At 42.0% G+C, this 24500-nt stretch overlaps 1 protein-coding gene across 1 annotated transcript; it reads right to left on the bottom strand.

Moving 5' to 3' along the window:
• Positions 1 to 700: 700 nt before the first annotated feature.
• Positions 701 to 22531, bottom strand: LOC140466532 (procathepsin L-like). The gene is made up of 7 exons (XM_072562005.1): positions 22400 to 22531; positions 21458 to 21580; positions 17856 to 18035; positions 12778 to 12996; positions 5631 to 5796; positions 3276 to 3378; positions 701 to 859 (listed from the first exon to the last, which is right to left on the bottom strand). Exons 1-7 carry the CDS (start codon positions 22529 to 22531, stop codon positions 760 to 762), a joined length of 1023 nt encoding a protein of 340 aa, XP_072418106.1. The 3' UTR covers positions 701 to 759.
• Between the last annotated feature and the right edge of the window lie 1969 nt (positions 22532 to 24500).

The raw sequence follows: 24500 nt of genomic DNA, 5'->3' as shown, positions 1-24500 counted from the left end.
TCTCTTGCCCATGATATCATCAGAAATAAACCAGTATTCGTCTATTTCACAAGATCTGTGTGTGACCTCTTTTTGTCATTTACGATTCTCCACCAGTATTGCTTTGTCATACTTAAAGCACTCAGTTTTCCAGTTTTTCCATTCAGTGCCAATCAATAGATGAAATTGCATATTCGCATTTGTCTGAACTGAATCTCATCGGGACACTCCCATCCTACAGTCTGGCCAGCTTAACATGTTACCATGAGAGTTTCTGGTTCGACTCTGTTCAATTAAGCCTTAATGTCCTCAACAACCCCATTGAATTTATTCAGTAACGGTGCTGTTGTCAAAAAACACAGACTCTTCACATTTTCTGTGCATTTGTCTACAACATGTTTGGACAATATATTTCATAGCAGTCAACACAATTCATTAGGCACAAAGCTAAATACATTCCTTTGGAACAAACAAGCTCTGAAAATGATTGCTGGCAGCCTTTATTATATTGTTGGTCATCAGCAGTACATGCAGATTATTGTCTTCTACAAGCTGGAGAATTTATTTATTCTATCATTTACAGTGGCTATATGTATCAATCAGACAATGCCATTGGTTTTATATGAAGTGATAGAAATGTGCAAAAATCGTTATTATTTCACTTTTTAAATTTGCAGCAGACAATTAAAACAATGTCCTTGAATGAGTCAGCAATATCAGAAATGGTCCGGGTTTTCATTCAGCTGGGATTGATGAAGCTCTGTCTTATCAGTTGGCTCGTTACACGACAGGGTACCGCACAACACTGGCTATTCCACAGTGATTACCTCTATCCTTAGCAATTTTGATGTACCCGTCTTCACCCCAGTCTGTTCCCCAGCTGGAAAATAAGAAATTCGATTGGTGTTAGAATCAAAACGCTGATAAAAGGGACATGTTTGGATAAGCAGCTGATTTAACTCTGGTATACAATTGGAATTATTTTAGGGACTGAATTCTGGAATTACTGAGCTAGATAATGAGTTGGAAAGAATAATTTGCATCAGGCTGGAAAGAGACAATTGTTTCCTTTTGCATCAATTGCTGATCTGTACAGTACGTATGGACTCACTACAACATTTAAAATGACGTGAGGTGAGATCAATATCAGGGATAGGTCTGCAGCTGTAGTAGATATGAAGGGGAAAGTGAATCGGGACGAGTGAGAGCTTGAAATATGGCCTCTTGGAGATTTCCTTCTTGCCTTATGGAAGATGAGATTTTCTCAGTTTTTTTTTACCATCATCGTTTGGAGATTCCCTGCCACTGGATCGAGTCTATGCAGAGCATGAGTTGATTTGGGCACAGGTTATCCAGTGTCTCCTAAACTGCAAGGATACTTCGGCCTTAAAATTTGTTCCATATCCGGTTACCCTGCCCAAATCACATTTCCAGCTTTACCAAACTATTCCAGCACCCATTACATTGTAATACTGTCTACCTTATTAAACAACAATGTGTATTTTTTATAAGCTACCCACATACTGTTTCTTCTGGGAATTCTGGGAAATCATGTAGAAATGTGTGTAGGTGTCTGTGTGTGTGTGTGTGTGTGTCTGTGTGTGTCTGTGTGTGTGTGTATATTCACCCGAACCACAGGACTTATTTAATCAAAAATTTTGTATCCAGTCTGGACCTGGAGATGTGACTGCTTCTTCCAAATATGACTGCCGTGATTGTAATAACAGCAGCCAGCGACGCTTCATAGAATCAATCGCTGAAAGGAGACAGACGGTGATAGTTGATGGAAAATATTCATTCTACAGTTCAGTTATTAATATTGTACCGCAAGGATCAGTTTTTGGATCCACTTTTGTTCGTTGATTTTTATAGAAATGAACTGAATGAGAGCACAGGAGGATGGTGGATTAATATGCGGATGAAATTACGTTCGTTAGAGTTGTGGACAGTTACTAAGGATGTATGGATTGCAGAGATAAGTAGATAAGCTGCAGAGCTATGACGAAAGGTGGCAAATGCAGTTTAACACGGTAAAGTGTGAGGTGATTCAGTTTGGAAGGAATCAAATGTAATGGGCGAATGTTCAGATTCGTGCTTGTGTAGATGAGCACAGAGATCTCGGTGTCGAGGTATATCGATGTTTGAATGTTGCCTCCCAGATTGATCGCGTTATTGGGAAGGCATTTGGCGTGTTAGCTTTGATTGTTAAGGGGATTCAGTTTCAGAAACAGGAGGTCATGCTTCAAGCCGTACTAAACTCTGTTGCAACCACTTTCTGGGTAATATGCACAGTTTTGGTAACCATATTACAGGAAGAATGTGCATGCTTTGGAACGGGTTCAGATGAGATTTACTGGGAAATCGCCAGTAATGGAGGGAGATAGTAAAAGGAAAAGCTGAGGGAGTTAAGGCTGTTTGCGTTTGGAAAAAGTTTGAGAGGTGAATTAATTGATACACCTAAGTTAATGAAAATATTTGATAGGTTGGATCGTGAGAGGCTTTTTTTTCCTTGAATGGCGATGGCTGGCAGGAGGGCTTTAAAATCAACAGAGATAGATATTGGACAGGTGTCAGTGGTAGTTTCTTTCCTCAGATTGTTGTAGGGGCTTGGAACTCTGCCTGCAACAGTAGAGGTATTGCCACATTTCAGAATATTTAAATGGTCATTGACCAGGCATATGTACGAGAATGGAATAGTGTTTGTTACATGGGCTTCAGATTGATTCCACAGGTCGGCGCAGCATCGAGCGTTAAAAGGCATGTACTGGGCTGTAAAGTTCTGTGTTTTATATACCAGAATTGGGGCTGTTAATCTGATCCCATCAGTGCTCTCGTGACAAGTGATTCGAACTTTGTCCTTGCTTCCCTGTGAACAGGTTGGACAGTTCGGTTTGGGATCTGACTTTGCCGCCCATTTCCCCAGTAAATTGCTTTTTGTTGTGCATAGCTGTTAATTTTAACAGTATGTTTTTATTTTGTACTGGTAAGTTTAAAAAATGATTGTGATTCAGGAATAATGACACTCTGATGCCTGCCTCTGTATGAAGCAATACTTCAGTCAAGAAACGTGCACTTGTAAGTGCAGCGTTTCTTGATGATGGGACACCTTGCTCAGACATAGTTTTAGATATCATCTCAGACAGCACAACCATTAAGCATTCACTTCCAGATAAACACAGAGTAACGTGCTCGCTGAACAGATACACAGGTTGCAGCAAAGAGACAGGAAATTCATTCCATGCCACTGTCCCTTCTCCGTCTGTGATCAGGTGTTTGTTATTTCAAAGAGTACGGACCTGTTTTTAACCAGCCAATACTTCATTCCATCCTCAATTCCAAAACCAACCACCAGCACTTCATCGGTTACATATCCATTGCAATTTTCATCATAGTAAACTCCTGTAAGGAGACACATATTAAATGGTTTATCTGTGAAACATTTAATTAGTCTTAATTTAGCTTTGATTAATGAATACTGACAAGTCTGTTTGTACTAACTTTCTTCAAATTGATCGTCCTCACTCCGCACCATTACATCTGTTGACTTTAATCAATGTTTCCCAATGACATCGCCTCCGCCATTCTCACTTCCTCTCGGCACATCCTTCAGAGTCATAGACCTTTGTCGCATAGAAATGCTTCGATCTGGTCGATCGAAATAGTCCATGCTGAGCACATATCCTCAAGCAATCTAGTCCTATTTTTCAGCACTTGGCCAATATCCCTGTAAACCATTCCTATACATCTACCCATCCAGATGCCTTTTCTCATGTTGTATTTGTATCACTCTCCACCACTTCCTCTGGTATTTCATTCCAGACACGTGCCATGCTCTGTGTGAAAACATTGCTCCTTAGTTAACGTTTAAAACTTTTCCTTCTCACCTTAAACGTACGGTCTCTAGCTTTGGACTCTCCTCCTCTTTATTCGTCCCATACCCATTATCGTTCATGAACCTCCATAAGCTCACCCTTCAGTCTCTGTCGTATCAGCGAACAAGGCTGCAGCCTTCTCAGCCTCGGGCGAAAGTGAGGACTGCAGATGCTGGAGATCAGAGTCCAGATTAGACTTACGCTGGAAATGCACAGCAGGTCAGGCAGCATCTGAGGAGCGGGAAAATCGAGTTTTCCGGCACAAGTCCTTCATCAGGAAGGGCTTTTGTCCGAAACTCGATTTTCCTCATCCTCAAATGCTGCCTGACCTGCTATGCTTCTCCAGCGAAACTCTAATCTAGGTTCTATTCAGCCTCACCCTATCCCTCAAATACTTCATCCCTTGCTAAGTCCTTGGAAATATTTTCTGGATCCTTTCAAATTTAACAAAATCTTTCTTATAGCAGAAAGTCCAGATTAATATAAAATTCTAAAACTAGCCTTACCAATGTCTTTTACAGCTGGAACATATCAACGCAAAGCATATACTCAATGCACTGACGAATGCTGCTTGCACTACCCTGTTTCCGTGTGACTCCAAAATCATGGAACTATGCATGCGGGCCCGAGATCTCTCTTTTTTAAATAACACTCCGTCAGGCCCTGAAACTTATTGCATACATTTCTTTACTTGCTATAATTGTCTCCTGTCCATTCCTGCTTGCACTGGACCACCATCCCTTTTCTTATTTAACTTCCTTGTTGCACCCAATCACAGACTATCTGTTTTCCAATTGAAGGTCTGACCTTGATTACATTCTTCCATTTTATATAATTTTTGTTGTTGTTTTTATATCAATGATTGATATAGTACCGTGCTGAGATTATTTTCAGAGTGGAAATAATTTACCAGACATTAGTAGAAGACACTGACCATGGTATCTGACCGTGTGAAATATCAGTTTGCTGCCATGTGTGTAAACACATTCTGACAACTTACAAAATCCTACACCTGGGGTAATGAAGGAGCTCCACTCTGCATTCAGTATTTTTCGGGTTTGTCTCCAATTGTGGGTTGTACAGTAGAAGTGCTTTGTGATTTGAAATGTTGATGGAGTCAATAGGGAATGGTCCTGCACAGGGGGACGACCTGTATCATCAAAACAAGGAGCATGTGCAGGCGTCGATCTACCAATTCAGACCACCGTCTTTGAAAGTCATCTCGAGTTGCCACACGAGAGGAGATCAAGAACAGAATAGATACATCTGCTGACAGAAGAGCTGGAGCGGAGAGTAAAGGACTTTCAGCAGGAGGCCAAGAGATTTCAAGTCGAAGGTCTCGCCCTTCCTCTTAATCCAGATACAGTGCGTGTAGCGTCTTCAGTTTACAATTAATAAAACGCTGACATGTGCAGGCACTCAGCAGCACATCAGGACAGTTACACCTCACTGTCTGTTCTCATAGCTATCGCCCAACGTTTTGAGCTATTTGCATCACACCGAATGGAGCAGGTCCATTTCTCATTACCATTCCTGAGCTCAGTTTGTAGTATGATCGAGCTTTAACTCGATGATATCTGACAGTACTATACGGCATGTAACACGGGGGTAGTGTAGGTAGGAACACGGGTAAGGGTCATGGTCCATGGTAAACTTTGCAGTAATATTAATACCAAAATAGGGACAGTAAATGTGTCTGTAGATTTATGATTTCTCATACCTTTTCTTGAACAGTCGATAATCTGATTCAAAGACATCATCCAGTGCTCTGCGACTTACCTCCTTTATAATGTTGAAAGGATTTCAGACTTGCATTAATCACAGCAGTCATCGGTCCTATCTCTCTCACTGCTTGTTCCAATGCTGCCTCGCCTCCCGAAACCCATTTGCAGCCAGTGATTTTAGCAGCAATTTTATCTGGTTTAAATCTGCAGTCGTCTCCATGCTAAGTTTGAAATAAAATGTTCAAAAGGAATACTCATTAAGATCAGAATAAAGTAATTTTTTCTTTGCTTGACTCGTTTCTGCATTCCGACTTTGGCAGCCAATTTATTTTCCCAAATCTGTGCAATATTTGTTCACTGTTTGTTTAGAAAAAGGCACATTTTGCGTGACTTAGCACGAAAACAAATTGTTTGTTCTAACTCGTCCACGCCGGTCACATATCCTGACGTTTTGTACTCCCATTCGCGACCACTTGGCCCTGAACACTTCCAATCCATATACCCATCTCCGTACCTTTTTAATTTTGTAATTGTACCAGCCTCCGCCACTGCTTCAGGGAGGTCTTTCCATACATACATGAAACTCGGCGCGAGACAGTTACAACTCAGATCATTTTTAGGGTTTTCTTGTGTCAAACTTCATGTTTATTGCTCAATGTATTCGAAACATTCTACACTGAGACCAAGCAATGGTATTAGAAACGACTTGAAATGTGAGAAAATAAAAAAAATGTACTTTGCCTTGACAACTCAATATCCCAATCAAGCTCACCATCTCGTTAGCTCATACCGAAACAACATTAGAAAGAGTTGAGGCTCTTCACAGTTTTCGGTCGACTCATCTGAAACTTGTGATCATACAGTAGTGAATTAAATTCTTCACATGCAGATAAACGTTTCCCAAACCGTCAATAATGACATCATTCGAGTCATTGGATTACGATTAATTAGTCTTAGTCTCAGTGCCTATTCAAATATTTCCCCTTTCATTTTAAGGCTCTGCTCTCCACGTTTGGACTCCGATCCCATGGCTAAAGCATTCTGCTCTTTATTCGATTCATGTATTTCATGATTTTATAGACCTTGATAATGTCACCACTCAGCCTCTGTTCCTCCGCTTGGAGAAAAGCCACAGCCTATTCAGTCTCTCCCGATAACTGTAACCCAATCCGAGCAAACACCTTGTCTATATTTTCTGCATCCTGTGAATGTCAACAGCATCCCCCCTTTAACAGAGCAAACAAACGCGTGTACAGTTTTACAAAAGTGGCCTCGCCAATGTCCTGTACAGCTGCAATATGACGTCCCAATACCTGTATCAATGTTTTAAAGTTTTAAAATGAACAATAAAGGTAATTATGCCAAATGCCTCCTTCACCATACTATCTATCCTCGGCTCCACTTCCAGTGAATTATACACCTGCACCCCTCGGCCTCTCTGTAAATTCTTGGATGATGGAAATGATGGAATATATTGATAGTTTAAAGTATGGTCTCAATGCCCGTGTTTAAACGAAAATTGGACAATTATAAATGTGGTGACTTTGCTACTCTCTGATGGAGTAAAGATTCTGGTCAATAATTTTCAATTACTTCTCAACAATGTTGCAGTTACTTCAGTTTCAGGACACAGGGCAGAACATGATGCCCACTCTGGGGTGAGATTGATACTGGGAGTGATATTGAAATGGGTGTGTGTGTGTGTAGCAGGATGAATTGCCACATACACCCAGATTTAATTTCATGATGGCTTAAAATGTAGTTGTGGCAGACTGTGTCAGCGTTCATTCAAACTTGGCTTGGAGAAGGTGTGATGAGTTGCCTTCCAGAACATTTGCAGAATTTTTGATCGGTACTATTCTGTTCGAGAGGGAGTTCAAGGCTTTTGACCCAAAGTCGGTGACGGAATGACAATAAATTTCTGAGCCGGGATGGTGAGTGATTTGAGGGGATGTTGCAGAGAGTGGTGTTAACTGTACCTACTCCCCTCCTTGGCGGAAGTGGCCTTCGGTTTGGAAGGTTCTGTCTACAGTCCATCAATCAACTTCACATCTGTAGCTCGTGGATTGTACATACTGCTATCACTTTGTGATGATATTGGAGGGAATTAATATTTGTGGATTTGATGCCAGACAAATGGAGTGAATGTCCTGGATGGTGTCAAACCGACTCAGCGTCCAAACATAGAACACTGATCAGTGCAGCACATTGCAGGCCCTTCAGACCCCAATGTTGTGCCAAATATTTATCTTAATCTAAGATCAACCTAAATACATACCTCTCCAATTGCTGCCGTGCATGAGCTTGACCACCGGTCGTTTAAATATTCTTAATGTTTCTAACTTTACTAACAAAGCTAGCAGTGCAGTCCACGCAGCAAAACCTCTTTGTGGAAATAACCTACCTCTGATATCTTCCCTTTGCTTTCTCCAATGGCCATAAACGTATGACCTTTCCTGGCAGCCTTTTTCCTGGGTAAACGTCTCTGGTTACCTTCCACTTCTTTATCCAAGCCATTTATATAAAAACAACATTCCTTAATCTAAAATCTTTATCCAAACAATCCAAAATCCTATATCTGCGAACATTTTTCAGTACCTTGCTGACCACAGACGTAAACCTACCATACAATAATTTCCAGGTTTTTTCCCTATTTACTTCCCTGAAGAGAAGTACAATATATGCCTCCCTCCAAACATGAAGAACTACTATGGAGAGTTTGGATTCAAAGATCATTGACAGAGGTGCAGCAACCTAATTCCTCACTTCTCGTAGGAAATGTTTTGATCTGATCTGGCCCTCGAGATTTAATCATACTCACGCTTTCCAGAATTTCCACCAAATCCACATTCTCAATATCAATCTGCTCAAGCCTATTAAGCTCTTCCCCAGTATTCTCCCCAACATCAAGCTCCCTCTGTCTCATGAATACAATAGCAAAAAAACTCATTTTGCTTCTTCTCTACCTCGCCATGCTCAGTGCTTATGTTCCCTCCACTGGCTTAGATCCAGCTTATGCTCTCTCAGATCATTCTCTTATTCCAAATGAACGTGTGCAAAACATTTGGATTTTTTCAAATCCTTCCCGCCAGGGCTTTCTCATGCCCACAACCAGTTTTCCTCAGTCCATTTTTGAGTTCTTTCCTTTCGACCCTGTAATCTTCAAAATATGCGCCAGATCCTCTTCTGCTCTTGTCATCTAGGGCTCCTTCCCTTTACAATTCCACACCGGTCTCATTGGGACAAAGTTATTCAACGTAGCAAACAAAATGCTCCACATTTCTGTTTTGCATTTCCGTAAAGCAATTATTCCTAATTTACACTCCACAGCTCCTGTCTAAGAGCAGTAAAACATCCCGTCCCCAGATTAAATTTCCTCTCATTAAGTCAGTTTCTATTCCTCCCCGTGGCGACCTCAAATTTGAGGCATTTATGTTCTCTGTCACCAAAATGCTCTGCCGCTGAGTTATCTGGCACCTGGCCTGGCGAATTGCTTCACACCAAATCTAATATGGCCACCCCAGTCGTCATATCTACTTATTGCGTCAGGAATACTTCCTGGAAACACCTAACAAAATCATCTCCATCCAGATAATATGCACCACGGATTTTCCAATTAATATTGGGGAATTTCAAATCACCCTTATCAGCAAATTCTGTTATATCTGCACGTTTCCAAGATCTACTACCCAATCTTTCCAATGTCTTAGGAGGCAACCAATAAAATAACTGTTTCTTTCTTTGTTGTCGGAGCTGCAGTCATCCAGGGAAGTGGAAGTATTTCACCACATCTTTGTCTTTTGTTTAGTTGATGGAAAGGCTTCAGAGATATTGATAGTGTGCGATTCAGTAATGGTTAAATTCTCTCCCATGTTGGATTATGTCATTGCCTGGTACTTGTCTGGTGAGAATGTTATTTGTCATTTATCTTCGCAAGTGGAGATATTGTCCACACTTTGCCGCATTGGACAGATTTCTTCAAAATATGATAAATTCAAATGGTGCTGACAATCGTGTAGATATTCCCCCTGCGTACCTTTTGGATAGAAGGCCAGTGATGAAGCAGCTGAAGATGGCTTTACCAAGAAGGCTACACTGAGGAACTCCGATCGACATGTCCTGAGCAGAAAGACATCAAATAACTGCAAAACCATTCCAGTGTGTTCGATATAATTACAATTACAGAAACGTTTTCTAACCATTCCAATTCACTACAGATTTTCTTGGGCTCCTTGATGTCACGTCATGCCTTAATGGAAAGGGGTGTCATCCTCACTTTAACTCTTGAGATCATGTCGTTTCCCCAAATGTGGAGTGTAAATTAGAGACTAAAGGTATAATGAATCACAAGCCGAGTATTCGTGCTGGAGTTCAAACTGAGGCTGCCAAATTGGCGATTTATAATACTGAGCAGTTCTGATCCCAATGCCAATATAATTCATTCAGCGGTGAGTTAGGTGCTCAACATGAGAGGACAGCGACATGAAAGTGTGTTCAGAATTGCTTGTAGATTTAGGGGTCTGGAAATATCAAGTACCAGTTGAGGAAGGTTACACCTGCTGATATGTGACTTTACTGCACCACACCGCACCCCAGCCAAACACACTGCTACACAAAGCTGTGTTTTGATCGTCACCTCCACTCCTCTCGCTCAATCACTTACTGTTGGTCTGTTACCCAAGATCAATACCAGCCCTCAGGTTGCTGTTGTACGCAATGTTACTGTTTTCCTGTTGAGCAGGGCCACTGGCCTCTGACTGGTAATGACAACTCCTTGGCGATGTCATTTGTGCAAAGCCCTTCTCTTTTCCAGCTCAGTGCCCGAGTGACAATACGTACACTGGGGCTTCATGAAAAGAGGAGACTCTGTTAATGTTGACTTGCCAGCCAGTGAGTGAGAGCCATCACCTCCATAAAACATAACCAGAGAATAGGTTTAGTTTAGAGTGATGCCCAGTCACCATATCATGTATGCCTGTCATATGAAGAGAGTGTTTCTTTCGTTCAGTTATTTATTTGGCCAATGAAACGCTGGAATTTGGAGAGCAGAGTGGATGGGCAGACAATGAACTTAAAGTCTGTGTGGCCTCAGGAACAATTAAACAGTGTTGGCAGAAAGCCAAAACAAAAGCGACAGCTGTCCTGGATAATAACGCACAAGTCATCTACAATGAGTCCAGACATGAGAGTGTGGAAGAGCTGGGGTAAGTGCTTGAAGAGTGAACTGAAGAACAAGGTGAAACTGTGTGGCATTGAGACAAAGAGCTGGGATTTGCAAGCAAGAGGCTGATCCCAATCAAATCCAATACTTGGGACAATTGTGATGTGTAGAAAGACAACAACGGCTTCTGGAAGAACAACATCAACCGTAAAGCAAATTACGCAAAAAAGTCTTCTGAGTATCGATTCACGCCAAGTTTCTTAATTACACCACAATATGCCAAATGTCAACCCAGCAAGTTGCACGGTAAATGACATTCCTAAAGAGTAAACACCTCTCTTAACAAAGGACCATATTTACACACAGACCTCCCAATGACATGAGCACACAATTCGAAGATTTCTCATCAAACGTTTATAACTTCTTATCTCTCACACTCCAAACGTAAGTTGTTCCTTTTCATGTAAAATTGCAGCTTATATTAGAGTGACTGACCAGCCCAATGGGGTACATGGGAGAAGCAGACAGACTAAAATAATTACCTTTATTCCTGACTCTTCAGATCTGTCCATCGCTGTGTTAGGATGTGAACTGTTGTAGTGGATGGTGCACGTCCCCGTCTGAAGGACAGAACATGCTGAATGCTCCGTTGATTCAGCTGAACGTCACATCCAAGTATCAGAGAATCCACAGAATGTAGAAAGTGCCCATTCGGCCCTACCGTATCCTGCAACACTGCGTCTCCCAGGGCTTACACACCTAACCTATAATTCCATGTGCACTATAGTTAGCTTAAAATAGATAATCCCCCAACCTCCACATCTTTGAACTGTGGGAATGGTGAGCATTAATTCACAGAAATGGAAGTACTCTTAACTCCTCAGACACATTGTGCGAGGTGTTGTGTCAAGATGTAGGAGAGCATTCCAAGATAAGGTTGAGATGACTTGGAGTGCGGAAAGATTATATCGTCCTTGCTAAGTGCTCCATCATGGACATGCTGGTCAGGCATGTGTCCCCTTCTCTATCACCGTCGGAATGAAAGTCGCCCAATCTTTGGCAGCATCTTGACTCCGCTGATGCCTTGGTCACAAGGAGGTCTTGATGGACATCAGCAAAGTAGATGGCACTGATGCTGCTGGGCATGACATTGGTCCAAACACGATTCTGTTGTTACAACGAGGCTGCTTTAGATATCGCTTATTAATGCAGTCACTGCAGTTGCTGCCGGATCTTGTACTGGGCCTAAGCTGCATTGCTACCTCCATGAATCTGTGATGGAGACCTGCACTGACAGGAACCCAAACTCACGTTCTCCTAATCTCCATGAATCTGTGCTGGATACAGATCATGACAGGAACCCGAAAACACCTTTCCCCTCTCTCCATGAATTTGCGCTGGACAGCGATACTGACAGAACCCAAACTAATCTTCACTCTTCCTCAATTAATCTATGATGGATGCAGTAATGTCAGGAAACCAAACCCACCTTTGCTGCCTCCATGAATCTGAGATGGATACAGATACTGATAGGAAACAAAACTCACCTCCGCTTTGCCTCCATGAACCTCTGCTGGATACAGACACTGACAGCAAACTGACCCACTTGCACCCAACCTCCATGAATCTGTGCTGGATGCAGATGCTGCCAAAATCCCAGACTCACCTGCACAGCTAATTTTGTGAATCTATGATAGATACAGATATTGCCATGAACAAAAACAGAGCTCATCTGCTGCCTGCACGAAACTGTACTGGATATGGACACTGCCAGGGATTTAGACTCATCACCGCCTGAGCAGCCATGAATTATCGTCAGGACAGGAGCCATCAGGAACTCAAATTCTCTCGGCGATCTCCGTTGTGAGTCCATGCTGCTCGACACACTCACAGTTTTGGCTGCTCTTCACCAAGAGGTAATTAAAATAAACTCCAAGAAAACTTACAAGTGAACGCAGACAGGACCGATGAAATGAAATAAAACGAAATGAGAATGAACCCCGACTCCACCACAATCTTACTAGAAGTCTTGGGGATTTACCTTTCCTGTGTAAGGGTAAGTTTCAACAGAGTTGATGCCTCCAAATTGAATCACTTGATCAAAGCCATGCAATGCGGTTCTATCATCGCATCCAGCACCTCCAAAGTTACAATCAATCAGATTCTGTTCACTGAGCGAAACCAGGTTTCCATGTTTTTTTGCCCACTGTCCTTCGATGCCACCAGTTGCACTGAAAGCCCAGGAAGAAGGACATTGACCCTAGTGTTGACAGAAATATAACCACATTAAATCATATTGATCTAAAAACGATAGCAAGTTTGCATCTACATTCATTTGGCACACAGTCTCACACTAATGGTCTTAGTCTAAATGTTTGTTCAGGTTTCTCAGAATTACACAGAATCTGTGAATATCGCTGTGCCTGGGTTCGGATTTGATTTGATTTATGTATAGTCACGTGTCACGAACAACAGTGAAACTATTTGTTTATGAGCAATAGAGGCGCATGATAGTATGCGAGGATGAAGAGATCAAAAAAGACTTGGACAAATGGTACATTGCAGAGAGTGGTCACAAGGCAAATTCAATGTCAGCAAGATCAGTATGATTTGCGCTAGAAAGTCTCATAACCGTCTAATCACAGCTGGGGAAAAGCTGTTCCTGCACCTGCTGCTGGATGTGTTCAAGCTTCAGTATCTTCTACCTGTCGGAATGCATGTAAGGAGAACATTACTGTGGTGAGGTAGGTCCTTGATGATGTTGCCTGCCGTTTCGTGGTAGCGAGATGTGTAAGTAGAGTTCATAGATAGAGCATTCGATTACATGATGGTCTGGGCTGCGCACATAACCTTCTGTAGTTTGTTATGATACTGAGCTTCGCAGTTGTCATACCAGGCCTTCCGGCCCACACAGTATGGGCTCAAAATTCCTGAGCTCTCTGAGGAAGAAGAGGCATTGTTGTATATTTTTGAACGGCACAAACACATGGTATTTTCCGGAAAGTTTGTCCATTTTGGTCAATCTAGGAAATTTGACATTTTCCATTCTCTCAACCTCATTCCCATTTATGTGGATGGAAGCATGTCGTTCTCGTTTCCTTCTGAAGGCAATTAGGTGTTCTTTAATTTTACCGAAATTGAGAGAGAGAGAGAAGTTATTCGCATTGCACCACGTCAATGATCCCTCAATCTCCCTTCTGTCTTATCATTCATCGTTGTCAAATTTCCCTTCTTTTACAGTGCTGTCGTCAATGAACGATTAGATGATGTTCGTTCGGAATTCGTGTGTGTGAAGGGAGTACAGTAACTGGTTGAGCACTCATTATTGAGGGACACAAGTGGTGAAGGTTATACGGGAGAATGTGCAGTTGCCTATCTTCAATGATTGGTATCTGTGGGTCAGACAGCTGCGGATGCAATTGCAGACGATAGAATCATGAACAATGTCACAGGGTATTGAGTTCAATGTGAAGAGGATAAGAGTGTTGAAGGCAGAGGAATAGTCAATGAGCACAGGTCTGACAAAGGTGTCCTTGTCCAGATGTTCAAAGGGTGCAGGGCGAGAGATATTTCACCCACTGTGGACTTGTTACTTTAATAAGCAAATTTTAAGTGACCGAGGCAGGCTGGGAGAATTGAATTGATGTGGACCCTCACCAGCCTTCCGAAGCACTTCATGATTATTGTGCTTAGGCCACTGGTCGGTAGTCATTAAGGGAGAATGCATGAGCTTTGTTTCCTCACTTACAGAGATTATGGTGGTCTTGTTGAAGCAGGTTAGGACTTCAGCTTGTAGAAGGGAGAGTTTGAAGATGTCGGAGAATATTCCGCTAGCTGGTCCACACTGGAGCTGAGAGCCTGGCGGGGACAGTGTTTGGGCCAAGCAGGATCCTTCGGGTTATTCCCAGGAGGACTGATGTAAGTTCTATAGCAGTAACCAACAACATAAAGCATTGACAAGTAAGAGGATTACTTGATTATGAAACGTCTTCTTAACAGCAAAACTTGTCTCATTAGGTAATTTCCTCTCTTGAAAAGTTCACAAAATGCATTGACTATCAAGGGAATATTGCATGGCTCTCAGAGAGGGACAGGATAAACGTTTTTTCCGATTTGTTACAAACGACCATGGTGTTCGATCAGACCAAATAGCATCTCAGGACAAATTGCACATGCTCCAGTTGTATGGGCCTTGCCCATGGATTTTAGCATCCAGCATTTTCTCGTCACTGATAACCATGATGGCACTTTCCTGATACACTTACTGTGAGCTATGCAAGTACAATACTGAATTGAAGGGCACACCAGCAACTGGCATTGGAAGGTTGTTGCAGGTAAAGGTGTCCAGCTGACAGATTGGATCCAAATTGCATTCACGGAAAATCAAGGTCAGATTCAGATCCCAGTCCGGGGATCGACCATAGTCGGGTGCGGGGTTTCCGAGGCGGGGGGAGTTGTCCTTGAGTCTGCAATCCGGAGACTTGGTTTCAACTGTCCTTTGGCTACAAAGTACGGTTTTTGAGAACTGTTGTCACAGGAAGAAGATTTTGCAAATCTTCACTTCTGAGGGCTGTGCGTTGAGAGATCGGGGAGATTGCAGTTGTGAGCGAGGATGGGTGATAACACTATATGCAATGGTGAATAAAATGAATCTAGGATGGGAAGGGATTCCATTAAGTTTTTGGATGAGGTGTGACAATGTTAGCAGCACAGCCTTACCTCTACAAAACTTGTTCCTCTTCGTTCCACATGCGACACCAGGCTCTCAGTACACACGTTGATCCTATGTGACCATGACGTGAGGCATCACGGTGGTGCAGTTATATTAAGGCTTCTCTCCATCGAGGCGGAAACAGGCAAGTGGGATGTCAAGCTGGTACCACTTTATCGAAAAGGATCAAATAACATACGAGGTTTTTTTTTCACGCTTGCCACTAAACCTCCATTGTCTCAGATTGAATGAATACCAGTTTCTGAGTTCGGCAGCATTGTTGCGGCCTGTGAGCCCTGCAGTGGTTTGTTCAGTCAGCCTCGCAGCATTTTTGTCTGGCGAGCGTGAAGGAGCACTGACAATGCCGAGCAGAACTGGGCAGCAGTTTGGAGGTGGAGGCTCAGCCACTTCTATGATATCTTGAGTCTGGGTCTTCGGGGTGACCTGTGTGTGCCTCCTCCTCCAGCAGGGCCCTGTCCTGTCCCTATTACTTGTGATTAGAAAAGTGGCACCTCTACTACAGGCCTGCGGAGCAGTGGGCGATGGGGTACAGCTTAGTGCCCATGGTCAGCAGACGCTGAGGGTGCTGGGCCTGCTTCTCCATGGCAACTGCAAAACTGTCCTTGGAGGTTAGATGATTCATTGATTGGGTATCTGGGTCCCCGCAGTGTATCTGCATCCCTGTCGTCTTTCAAGTGTACATCCCTGTCTGCTGCATCTGCTGCTCCCTGGTACATAGAGATGTTTTCCGACACCACGGTCTCTTCTGCCCGTACCTGGTCGCTGGCAGCCCTCCGAATGCTGTGGGAAATGACACAGTGAGGTGCTTACCATACTGTGCTCCCACATCCTCAATAGCTCACATTCCCAGGGAGCTGGTAGTGTGTGCGGGACGCAGCCTTACTGATATTTCCTCTGAGGCCGCAATAATTTCATGCTCAGAGAACGAGGAGATGTCTTCTTTCCCTGAAGGTCTAGAATAGATGCTGATGGAACCGACAGAGCACGAGAGACATAAGTTTCTGGGACTAATGCAAAGACACACTGAAGAATTAATGAGACTGACAGAGTGCTAACAAAGCAGTGATGAGTAGCATTTACTCGCTTAGTGGAATGTGGGTGTATCATGTTTTCTTGTGAGAAACAGGAGTCACTCCTCACATGTTGAGGAATCTGGTCTCAGACACCTCTCCACCAATGCAAGACCTCTCTGTCCTCCAGTGTTCTCTCATCTCCTGGAATGACAGAAAGGGAAGGATTGAGAGAGAGATTTAAGTTTAGCATGGCTGTTGGTGTTGGTACATGACGGGGGGTATTCCGAGGTAGTGAATTGCCAATGCCAATGCGATGTTGGTTTTGAAGATGAGGAAGATGTCAGTGACAGCATAAATCTGGGTAGGATGGGGTGCTGAGGCTGGGATAGAGTGAGTCGGAGGGGGAAGGTGGGTGGTCACAGCGCTTCTGACACAGAGCATTCTGATGGCATGTTGGTTGTTTTCTGCACCATTCTCTGGCCTGTTCGAAAACATTCCTATCTGAGCAGGGCAATGTTACCATGCTCGTGCTCATGTGGGTTCACAGCAGCTTTTTCATGATGGCTCAGCTCCCAGGATATCGGGCACTAATCAGGAATCTATTGAATTGCACCGGGAAGAATATGTGGGAAAATTAGACTCGGAGTGGATATGTGGGATGTTATAGCTGCATTGACGTAGCTACCGAGATGCTTTTGATAACGATAGTGAGAAATCTCACTGAGCCTCATGGTGTTCTCGCACCCAAACATTCAATGCAACTGACACTTAGTGAATTACAGTATAATCCGATCTTTTACAACTCCCATTTGTATACAATATTTCATATACTGACCAGCAGGCTCTCCCCTCCTGTCGATCAGCCTTGTCCAGTTGGAGAGAATGATTGAGAGAGGTACAAGGCCCAACAGAAGTGAATGTGGTTTTAAAATTTGGGGTGTCGAGCATATGATCGAATATTCTTTGAAGAAGACTGGATATGGTATCACAAGGAAGCTTGGCACTGCAGCTCGCAACATTACCATTGTTGGGTTGTGCCAATTTACATCTGAACTTATATTTATTACATCGGAATTGTACAGGATGACTTCAATTTTACAATTAAATCTAACCATTGAATTTGTTTTTGCAGTAAGATTTCTCTAGATATTATGAGTAAAAGCACGAACATTATCATTGATACATATACCATGCTCCCTTGAATACCAGGAAACAAATGCAACAAGAAAACAGGAGAAGCAATTTGTGTAAAAAATGATCTACTGAAACGGAGCCTTTCCTAACAATTCCGACAAGCTGATCAAAACGTCCAATTCTGTTGAGAAATTAATGTCTGCACTTAATAATCTTGAGAGCTTTTTCTGATTTGTTTACCTGGTTTTTCACTGGAGTAACTAAACCTTCTCTTCGCCAGTCAACAGTTGCAGTTCTTCGTTCAAAGTAACTTTCTTTAGATGCACTACTTTCATCTGTTTCATCAGCTTCAATTTCAGTCATGTCAACAGCTTCGATTCGGCGATGTCCATTCATGAGCTTATTGAACTCTTCATTGGTCTGAAAATTCAAACACATTGGTGAAATAATTGGCTTTTAGTGGTGATTATGTAGGAGAAGTGTCAATAACGTAAGAGAGCTACATTCTACATAATCGCTGACTTTAGCATGAAGTGCGGGGAAAGCAATGAGGGCATTCATTACTCGTGTTTAATCTTTGACTGATTAAGTGAGCAGCAGGCAAATAAGTGGCCATCCATTTCGTCCCAATCCAATAAAAAGTTGTGTGAGAAGGCTCGAGCAGCTCAAATATCTCTGCTCGATCGTTCAATTACCAAAATGGCAATTGCTTTATACATGTGTTTCATTTTGCAAGAATCAGTCCGATAATGGTCTATGATCATTAAAACCTGACAGGTCAATTTCATCATGGAAGGATAGGTTAACTCACCTCAGATTGGTGGGGTTTATTGGTGTTTGCGATGAACCTTCCCAATCAGGAGGATTTCACATTCCATCACTGGCCTGATCTGAATACCGGATAACACGTTGGTCTTGAGTTGACCTCATTGCCCATGGACTATTAGGTTTAGGTACGAAAATGAAATTGCTCTTTTTCAAGAAGATACTGGATTGGAATGGTTAGAAAAGGACCAAATTTGGTGCTATCTATCATCAAATATCGTATCATCAGGAACTGTGGATATCTCCATACCCAACTCAGCTTGCAAACTGGTAGTGAGTCATCTGGTGTCTCTTTTTGATGGGTAGGAAGGGATACATGTCGGTTTGAAAGGGGAATGAACATGTCCCATCCTCTGAGTAATAAGTGTGGCCCTCGGTACATGCAAAAGTCAGAGTTGCGCCTGCCTTTTTGCAGGCTATATGGAGCATGCCTTGTTCAAGTCCTACTCTGACCCCTGTCAAAGTTCTGTCTCTGATCCATTGATTGTTGCTTCCTACTCTCTCCCAGAATTAGCAATAGTAATCAATTTTACTCCGAATTTCCACCCTTCCCCCAACTTCACCTGGAATCTCTGAAAATCTTCCTTTCCTTTCTTGAATTTAGTGTTTCCATTTAAGGGCTAGACCATCTACTGTCTCCCACAGTTACGTTGAACTACGTCTCCTCACACCCTGCGATCTGCAAAGATTCCATTCCATTTCCCAGGTTCTCCACCTGTACTGCATGTTCATCGGTGTCACCACCCACTGGGGTGTTTGTCACATCTTCGTTTTTCCTTACCGAAGGACTCCTCTCAATGCCGTTGACAGGCATTTCAGCTGTCTCACTCAGTTTGCGCAATTGTTTCCTCCCCCATAAGAACATAACAAATAGCAACATGAGTAGACTATTGGCCCCTCCACCTTGCTCCATCATTACATTCAGCCTCTCCCTATCGCTCAAATCCTGCAGTCCTGCCAAAATACTTGTAAATCTTTTTTGACCCCTTTCAAGTTTCACAACATCTTTGTGAGTGGAATGAGACCAGACTTGCACGCAATATACCAACAGTGGCCTAACCAATGTCCTCCACAACAGCAACATGACCGCCCAACAGCTCTATTCAATAACATGACAAATATAGGGGAGAATAACAAACGCTTTCGTCACTGAACTATCTTCCTGCAAAGACATTCAGGCCTCAGAGAGAAGGAATTCCTCTTCATCTCGATTTCAAAACGCTGTCAATTTATTGTAACTCGATGATGTCAAGTCCTAGCCTCTCTCATTCGCGTCAACATCATCTGTGCACTCACCCTGTCAAACCCAGTAAGAACATGTAAATTTCAAAGGGATCACCTGTCATTCTTCTAAACCCCATTCACTAAAGTCCCAACCTGATTCGCCTTTACTCGCTGGACAGTCTTTGGTGCAGTGGTTCCCCTCCATCCCAGAAGGAAAATAGGATTATTTCTGTCTTCACTTTCCATAATCCCATTCTCTGTTTTCTGTTTAGCGAATAAATCCTCAACCAATGCCAATATGTTACGCATTACACCATAATCTTTTATTTTGTTTAGCAACAGCTGGTGTGGCCCTGCATGAAATGTCTTTAAAAATTGCAAGTGAACACAATCTATTGGCTTTCCTGTGGTAAAAAAAAGTGTTGCCTGTTTGTTCACTTATTAACATTTGTCTGCACATAGGTCCAGCAAGTTATTAAAGAGGCAAAAGAAATATTTGTCTTTAATGCAGAGCAAAGACAGCATCAAAGTGGGGAAGTCTTGTTGCGATTGGACCAAGTCAGTCAGACAGCACAGAGGGCACTGTGATTAGCATTGATTTCACTCTTTGCGGAGGAATATTTGGAAGGAAAGTTGAAGCAGGTTAATCAAAACTATTCCTATGAAGAAGAGAATTATCACGAAAGAAACAGTTTGACAGACTGGGCCCACTACTCATGAAGGATGAGAAGATTGAGTGCTGAACTTACTGAAACAAATAAGATTCGAAGGCGATTGACAGGGCTAATGGAGAGAGGATGCTTTTCTTGATGGGAAAGGTCAGTACAGAACAATGTCCTGGCATAGACATTGACGCTACTATTTACTTATCTATGTGACTGAACTCTGTGATCTGCCTGTATTGTTCGCAAGACAAAGCCTTTCACTGTGCCTTGGTACACATCACATTAAATTCAATTCGATTCAATTCAATTCAATTAAGTTCAATTCAGCTCAATTCAATCCAATTCAATTCAATTCAAGCCAATTCAATTCAAATCATTTCTTTTCGATTCATGGGATGCTGGTGTAATGCTGATGTCATTAGTCACATTTTTTGGAAGTGCCGAGAACAGGGGAAATGACCAACTGTCCTGACGAGCACTAATACAGAGAGCAGGATTATTCTTTAATATGTTTGGAAAGCAGGTTAGTTTATCTGCTGTGGATAAAGTTTAGTCAGCAATAGGTAGGACAGAGGCAGAGATCCAGCAGTCTCAAGAAGAATATTATAGCCGAAGGGAGCAGCCTCCACAGTACAGAATGCAACTCAGGCGTCCAGACTTCATAATAGACAGCATCGATAAAGGCTCAACAACACAGAGGTGTATCCATGGTGTGACTGCCGTCCATAGAGTGTGCTCAAGCCAGCCGGTGCTGTATAATGCAAATTAGTTGTACAAAATATGATCATGCAAGTGAGCAGAAATTGTCAAATTCAGGGGATGGCCAGTCATTAGAGTTGTCTTCCAAAAGAGAAATGGAGACTTGAGTCATTGAATATATTCAAACTTGAGCGAGATTATTTTGATTTCCAGATGAGTAACGGGTAATGGAAGCCTGGAATGAGAAGGAAGGAATCAACAAATTGGAGTAAAGTGAGATCAGTCATTGAGTGTACTGAATGAGTGAGTCAGCTTGGGGGACCAAATGACCAAGTGCTGCTCCTGTAGCTGAATATAACCTTGTACCAGCTTCACAATTTCACAGTGACCGGCATCAAATAGATCGTAGACGATATATCCTGTACACACCAGATCTCCAAACTTGTTCATTCCCAATTTAGATGTGCGTTTCCCCAATGAGTGCTCGAGGTTGTGTTGTTCGATGTATCTCATATTGTCCTCCCATATCATTCTCCTGTAGCTCTCCTCATCCTGAATAAACAGGTTAATATAATTAGACTCCAGCTTCTTTCATTCATAAAATAATACAGAAGCATTAGAAAACGGTTTGTGAAATCTGAAATAACATTTTCCTGTCAGGATTCATCGTCCCACCCAGATGTGAAAATGATTACTCAGGTTCCCCAGACCCAACTCAACATAACGCACCCACAGCAAAACCTGTCGAGCTGCCAGTCTGAGAGATTCATGCTGAAAGTGAATTAAAATTAAATAGCTGAACAAGAGTCCATGCCTGAAGCAAGATTAGGCCAGTGGCAAGCATGGAATTCCTTGCAAAACAACTGTGGCCACTACATGGGCAATTACTGTCCATGTATGTATCTTCTTTACCTGTTGCGTGAGAGAACTGCGTTAAGCTGCCAGCATAGTAAACTGGGTTTCGGCAAAGAGATGCTTCATTGAATGGGCCGCTTGGAATGATCAGACGGCTCCCCCATCCCTCAGTCTCCAAGATGCCCACTTACAAATGCCTCTTCAACACCAAGAATGGATCTTAATCTTCTAGAGTCAGATTTGTGTTTTTTGTCGTAAATCCAACAGGACTGCAGCGGGATCCTAGTAAATTAAGATAAACCAAGTCGCTGCTGATTCACTTTGTATTTGGTCAGTTCATTAATGAAGATAGAAACTTGTAGAATACCATTGAATTTCAATATCAATATTTTCTCAATGTCACTTCACTCAGCAGATGCCTCTCATTGACTGCAACTACATATTCTCAATCTCTGTCAATTGTGTGCAGTCCATTCTTATTCTGAATGAGCTGAACAGTACAGACTCTCCTTTTACCTTGGTGTACTGGTTCCCACGTTGTGATTTCCAGTTTTTCCAGTCTTCGTCCAATTTTGAATCAAATGTGTCTGTTGAGACTGCAGCCAGAATAGATACCTCCACACTGCACAGCAACAGCCAGACGTTCATGATGCACAACCTCATACGCAGGACCAGTAGGTTTTAGATAGGGAGTGGGCAACTATCAAGTTAGCTGTTTCCTTATTCTGAGAAGAAACAATACACATTGTACAAATAATACAAACAATCAAAAAACATTTCATCCAATGCTGAAAGTTTAATGTAATTCACCTTCACGAGACATCGTCTGTGGACTGGAATCTTCCAGCACGAGATTGATCAAATTAATGACGTACCAAATTGAAGACCAAATATTGGAAACAACACAGTATGATGAAATTGTACTTTTCCATAAACTGCTTCCGTGTGATGAACGTTATTTGAGTCACGGTCCACAGTTCATGTCGTGATAATTATATTGCAATAAGTTCTTAGAAGGTTTGACTGTGGGATTAGCAACAGGAAAAGATGTAAATGTATCAGTATCTACTGTCACTTTAGACAATGCAAAAAGCATCCGAAGACTACATGTAAACCACGAGTTGAAAGCGAAGGAAGAAATTGAAACAAATTCAATCAAAATGAAAGATACAGGTAAAACAAATCAAACCGAAAAAGCTCGTATGTCCTCAGTAAAAAGATAGAATTAATAGTTCCCAAATTGAATGTGTGCAGCATTTTTAAAATGTTGATGTAAAAAGTCACAAAGAAATTGATATGACATGAAAGTTGTTTCAGAGATGTGGTTCCAAAATGATCACGGCAGGGAACATTCAATTGAGTATTCAAGAATCCTTCATGTTTATGAAGTCAACGAACATAGCGGAGGGAATTTTGCCAGCTAGTTTGATAATCTTCAATGTGAAAAGGGGATATTGAAAAGAGAGGCAAGTGTTTTTTTTTTACACAGAGTCTGGTACATGCCTGGAAAAGGCTGTCAGTTGATGTGCTAGAAGTAGATGCAATGTCGAAGTTAAGAGACATTTTGACAGACACATGAACAGGCAAGATATGGAGGGTCACATATCATGTGAAATCAGATGAGGTTAAATTAGAAAATCATCATGGTAGGCGCATGCATGGTGGTCTGAAAGGCCAGTTTATTTGCTGTACTGTTTCAAGTTTAAAACATCGGATATCAGTGAAATAGTGAGAAATGGTTTTGTGGATGTTTATGTGTGGTGATGAGAAAGGAAAATAAGTCTCTGTTGGGTCTCATTCATGTGTTTCTTAAGAGTGTAGATGGAGAGCACACACCAAGGAACAGTGGGACTTTGTAAGAAAGGTACCGAATTAGTCATTAAAATTTTAAATTTCACGTTGATTGGATGAATCAAATTGATAAATACAGCCTTGCGGTTGAATTCATGGGGTGTAATTATAAGAGTTTATTTCGAAGAATACGTTCTAGAATCAACTGGAGAACAAGCTATTTTCGTCCTTGTATGTACGAAACGCGACAGGATCATCAATAATAATATCGTAAATGATTCGTTCAACAAAAGTGGTCACAGCTTTCCAGAATTTCATATGTAATGTAAAATTGAAAATCTTGGATATCAAGGTAGTGCCTTAAACTGAAGGAAGATCAAGCACAAGGAGATGATGACAGCGTTTACCTGAGTGGGAAACGGAAAAAATGTTGAGAGGGAAAAGACTGGGTTAACAGCGGGATACAGTTAAGGTAATATTTCGGTGTTCGTATCAAGGAACTATTCGATAATGCAGAATGTAAGAGAAGAATGTACCATTTATGGATAACTACCAAGTTCAAGGCGAGTCTAAAGATATTGATCATCATCGATTAGGACATTAAAAAAAGTAGAAACTGACAGATGACAAACAGAGATGAAGAGAACAAGAATATGAATGTTAATGACAAATAGAGAAAAGAAACTGAAAGCAAGGACTTTTATCCTTATTTAAATGAAGAAGCTAGCTGAAATATTGATTATTTCCATGGTGAGATTTGCGTATGGATAACGGGAAAGAAGAAAGTTGCAAGAGAGTTTGAACAAATATGCAGTTTCATGTTAAA

The sequence above is a fragment of the Chiloscyllium punctatum genome, chromosome 43, assembly GCF_047496795.1.
Source record: "Chiloscyllium punctatum isolate Juve2018m chromosome 43, sChiPun1.3, whole genome shotgun sequence".
NCBI classification, from domain to species: Eukaryota; Metazoa; Chordata; class Chondrichthyes; order Orectolobiformes; family Hemiscylliidae; genus Chiloscyllium; species Chiloscyllium punctatum.
The sequence above is the reverse complement of the archived record's forward strand: the minus strand, read 5'-3'. Positions and strand labels throughout refer to the sequence as shown.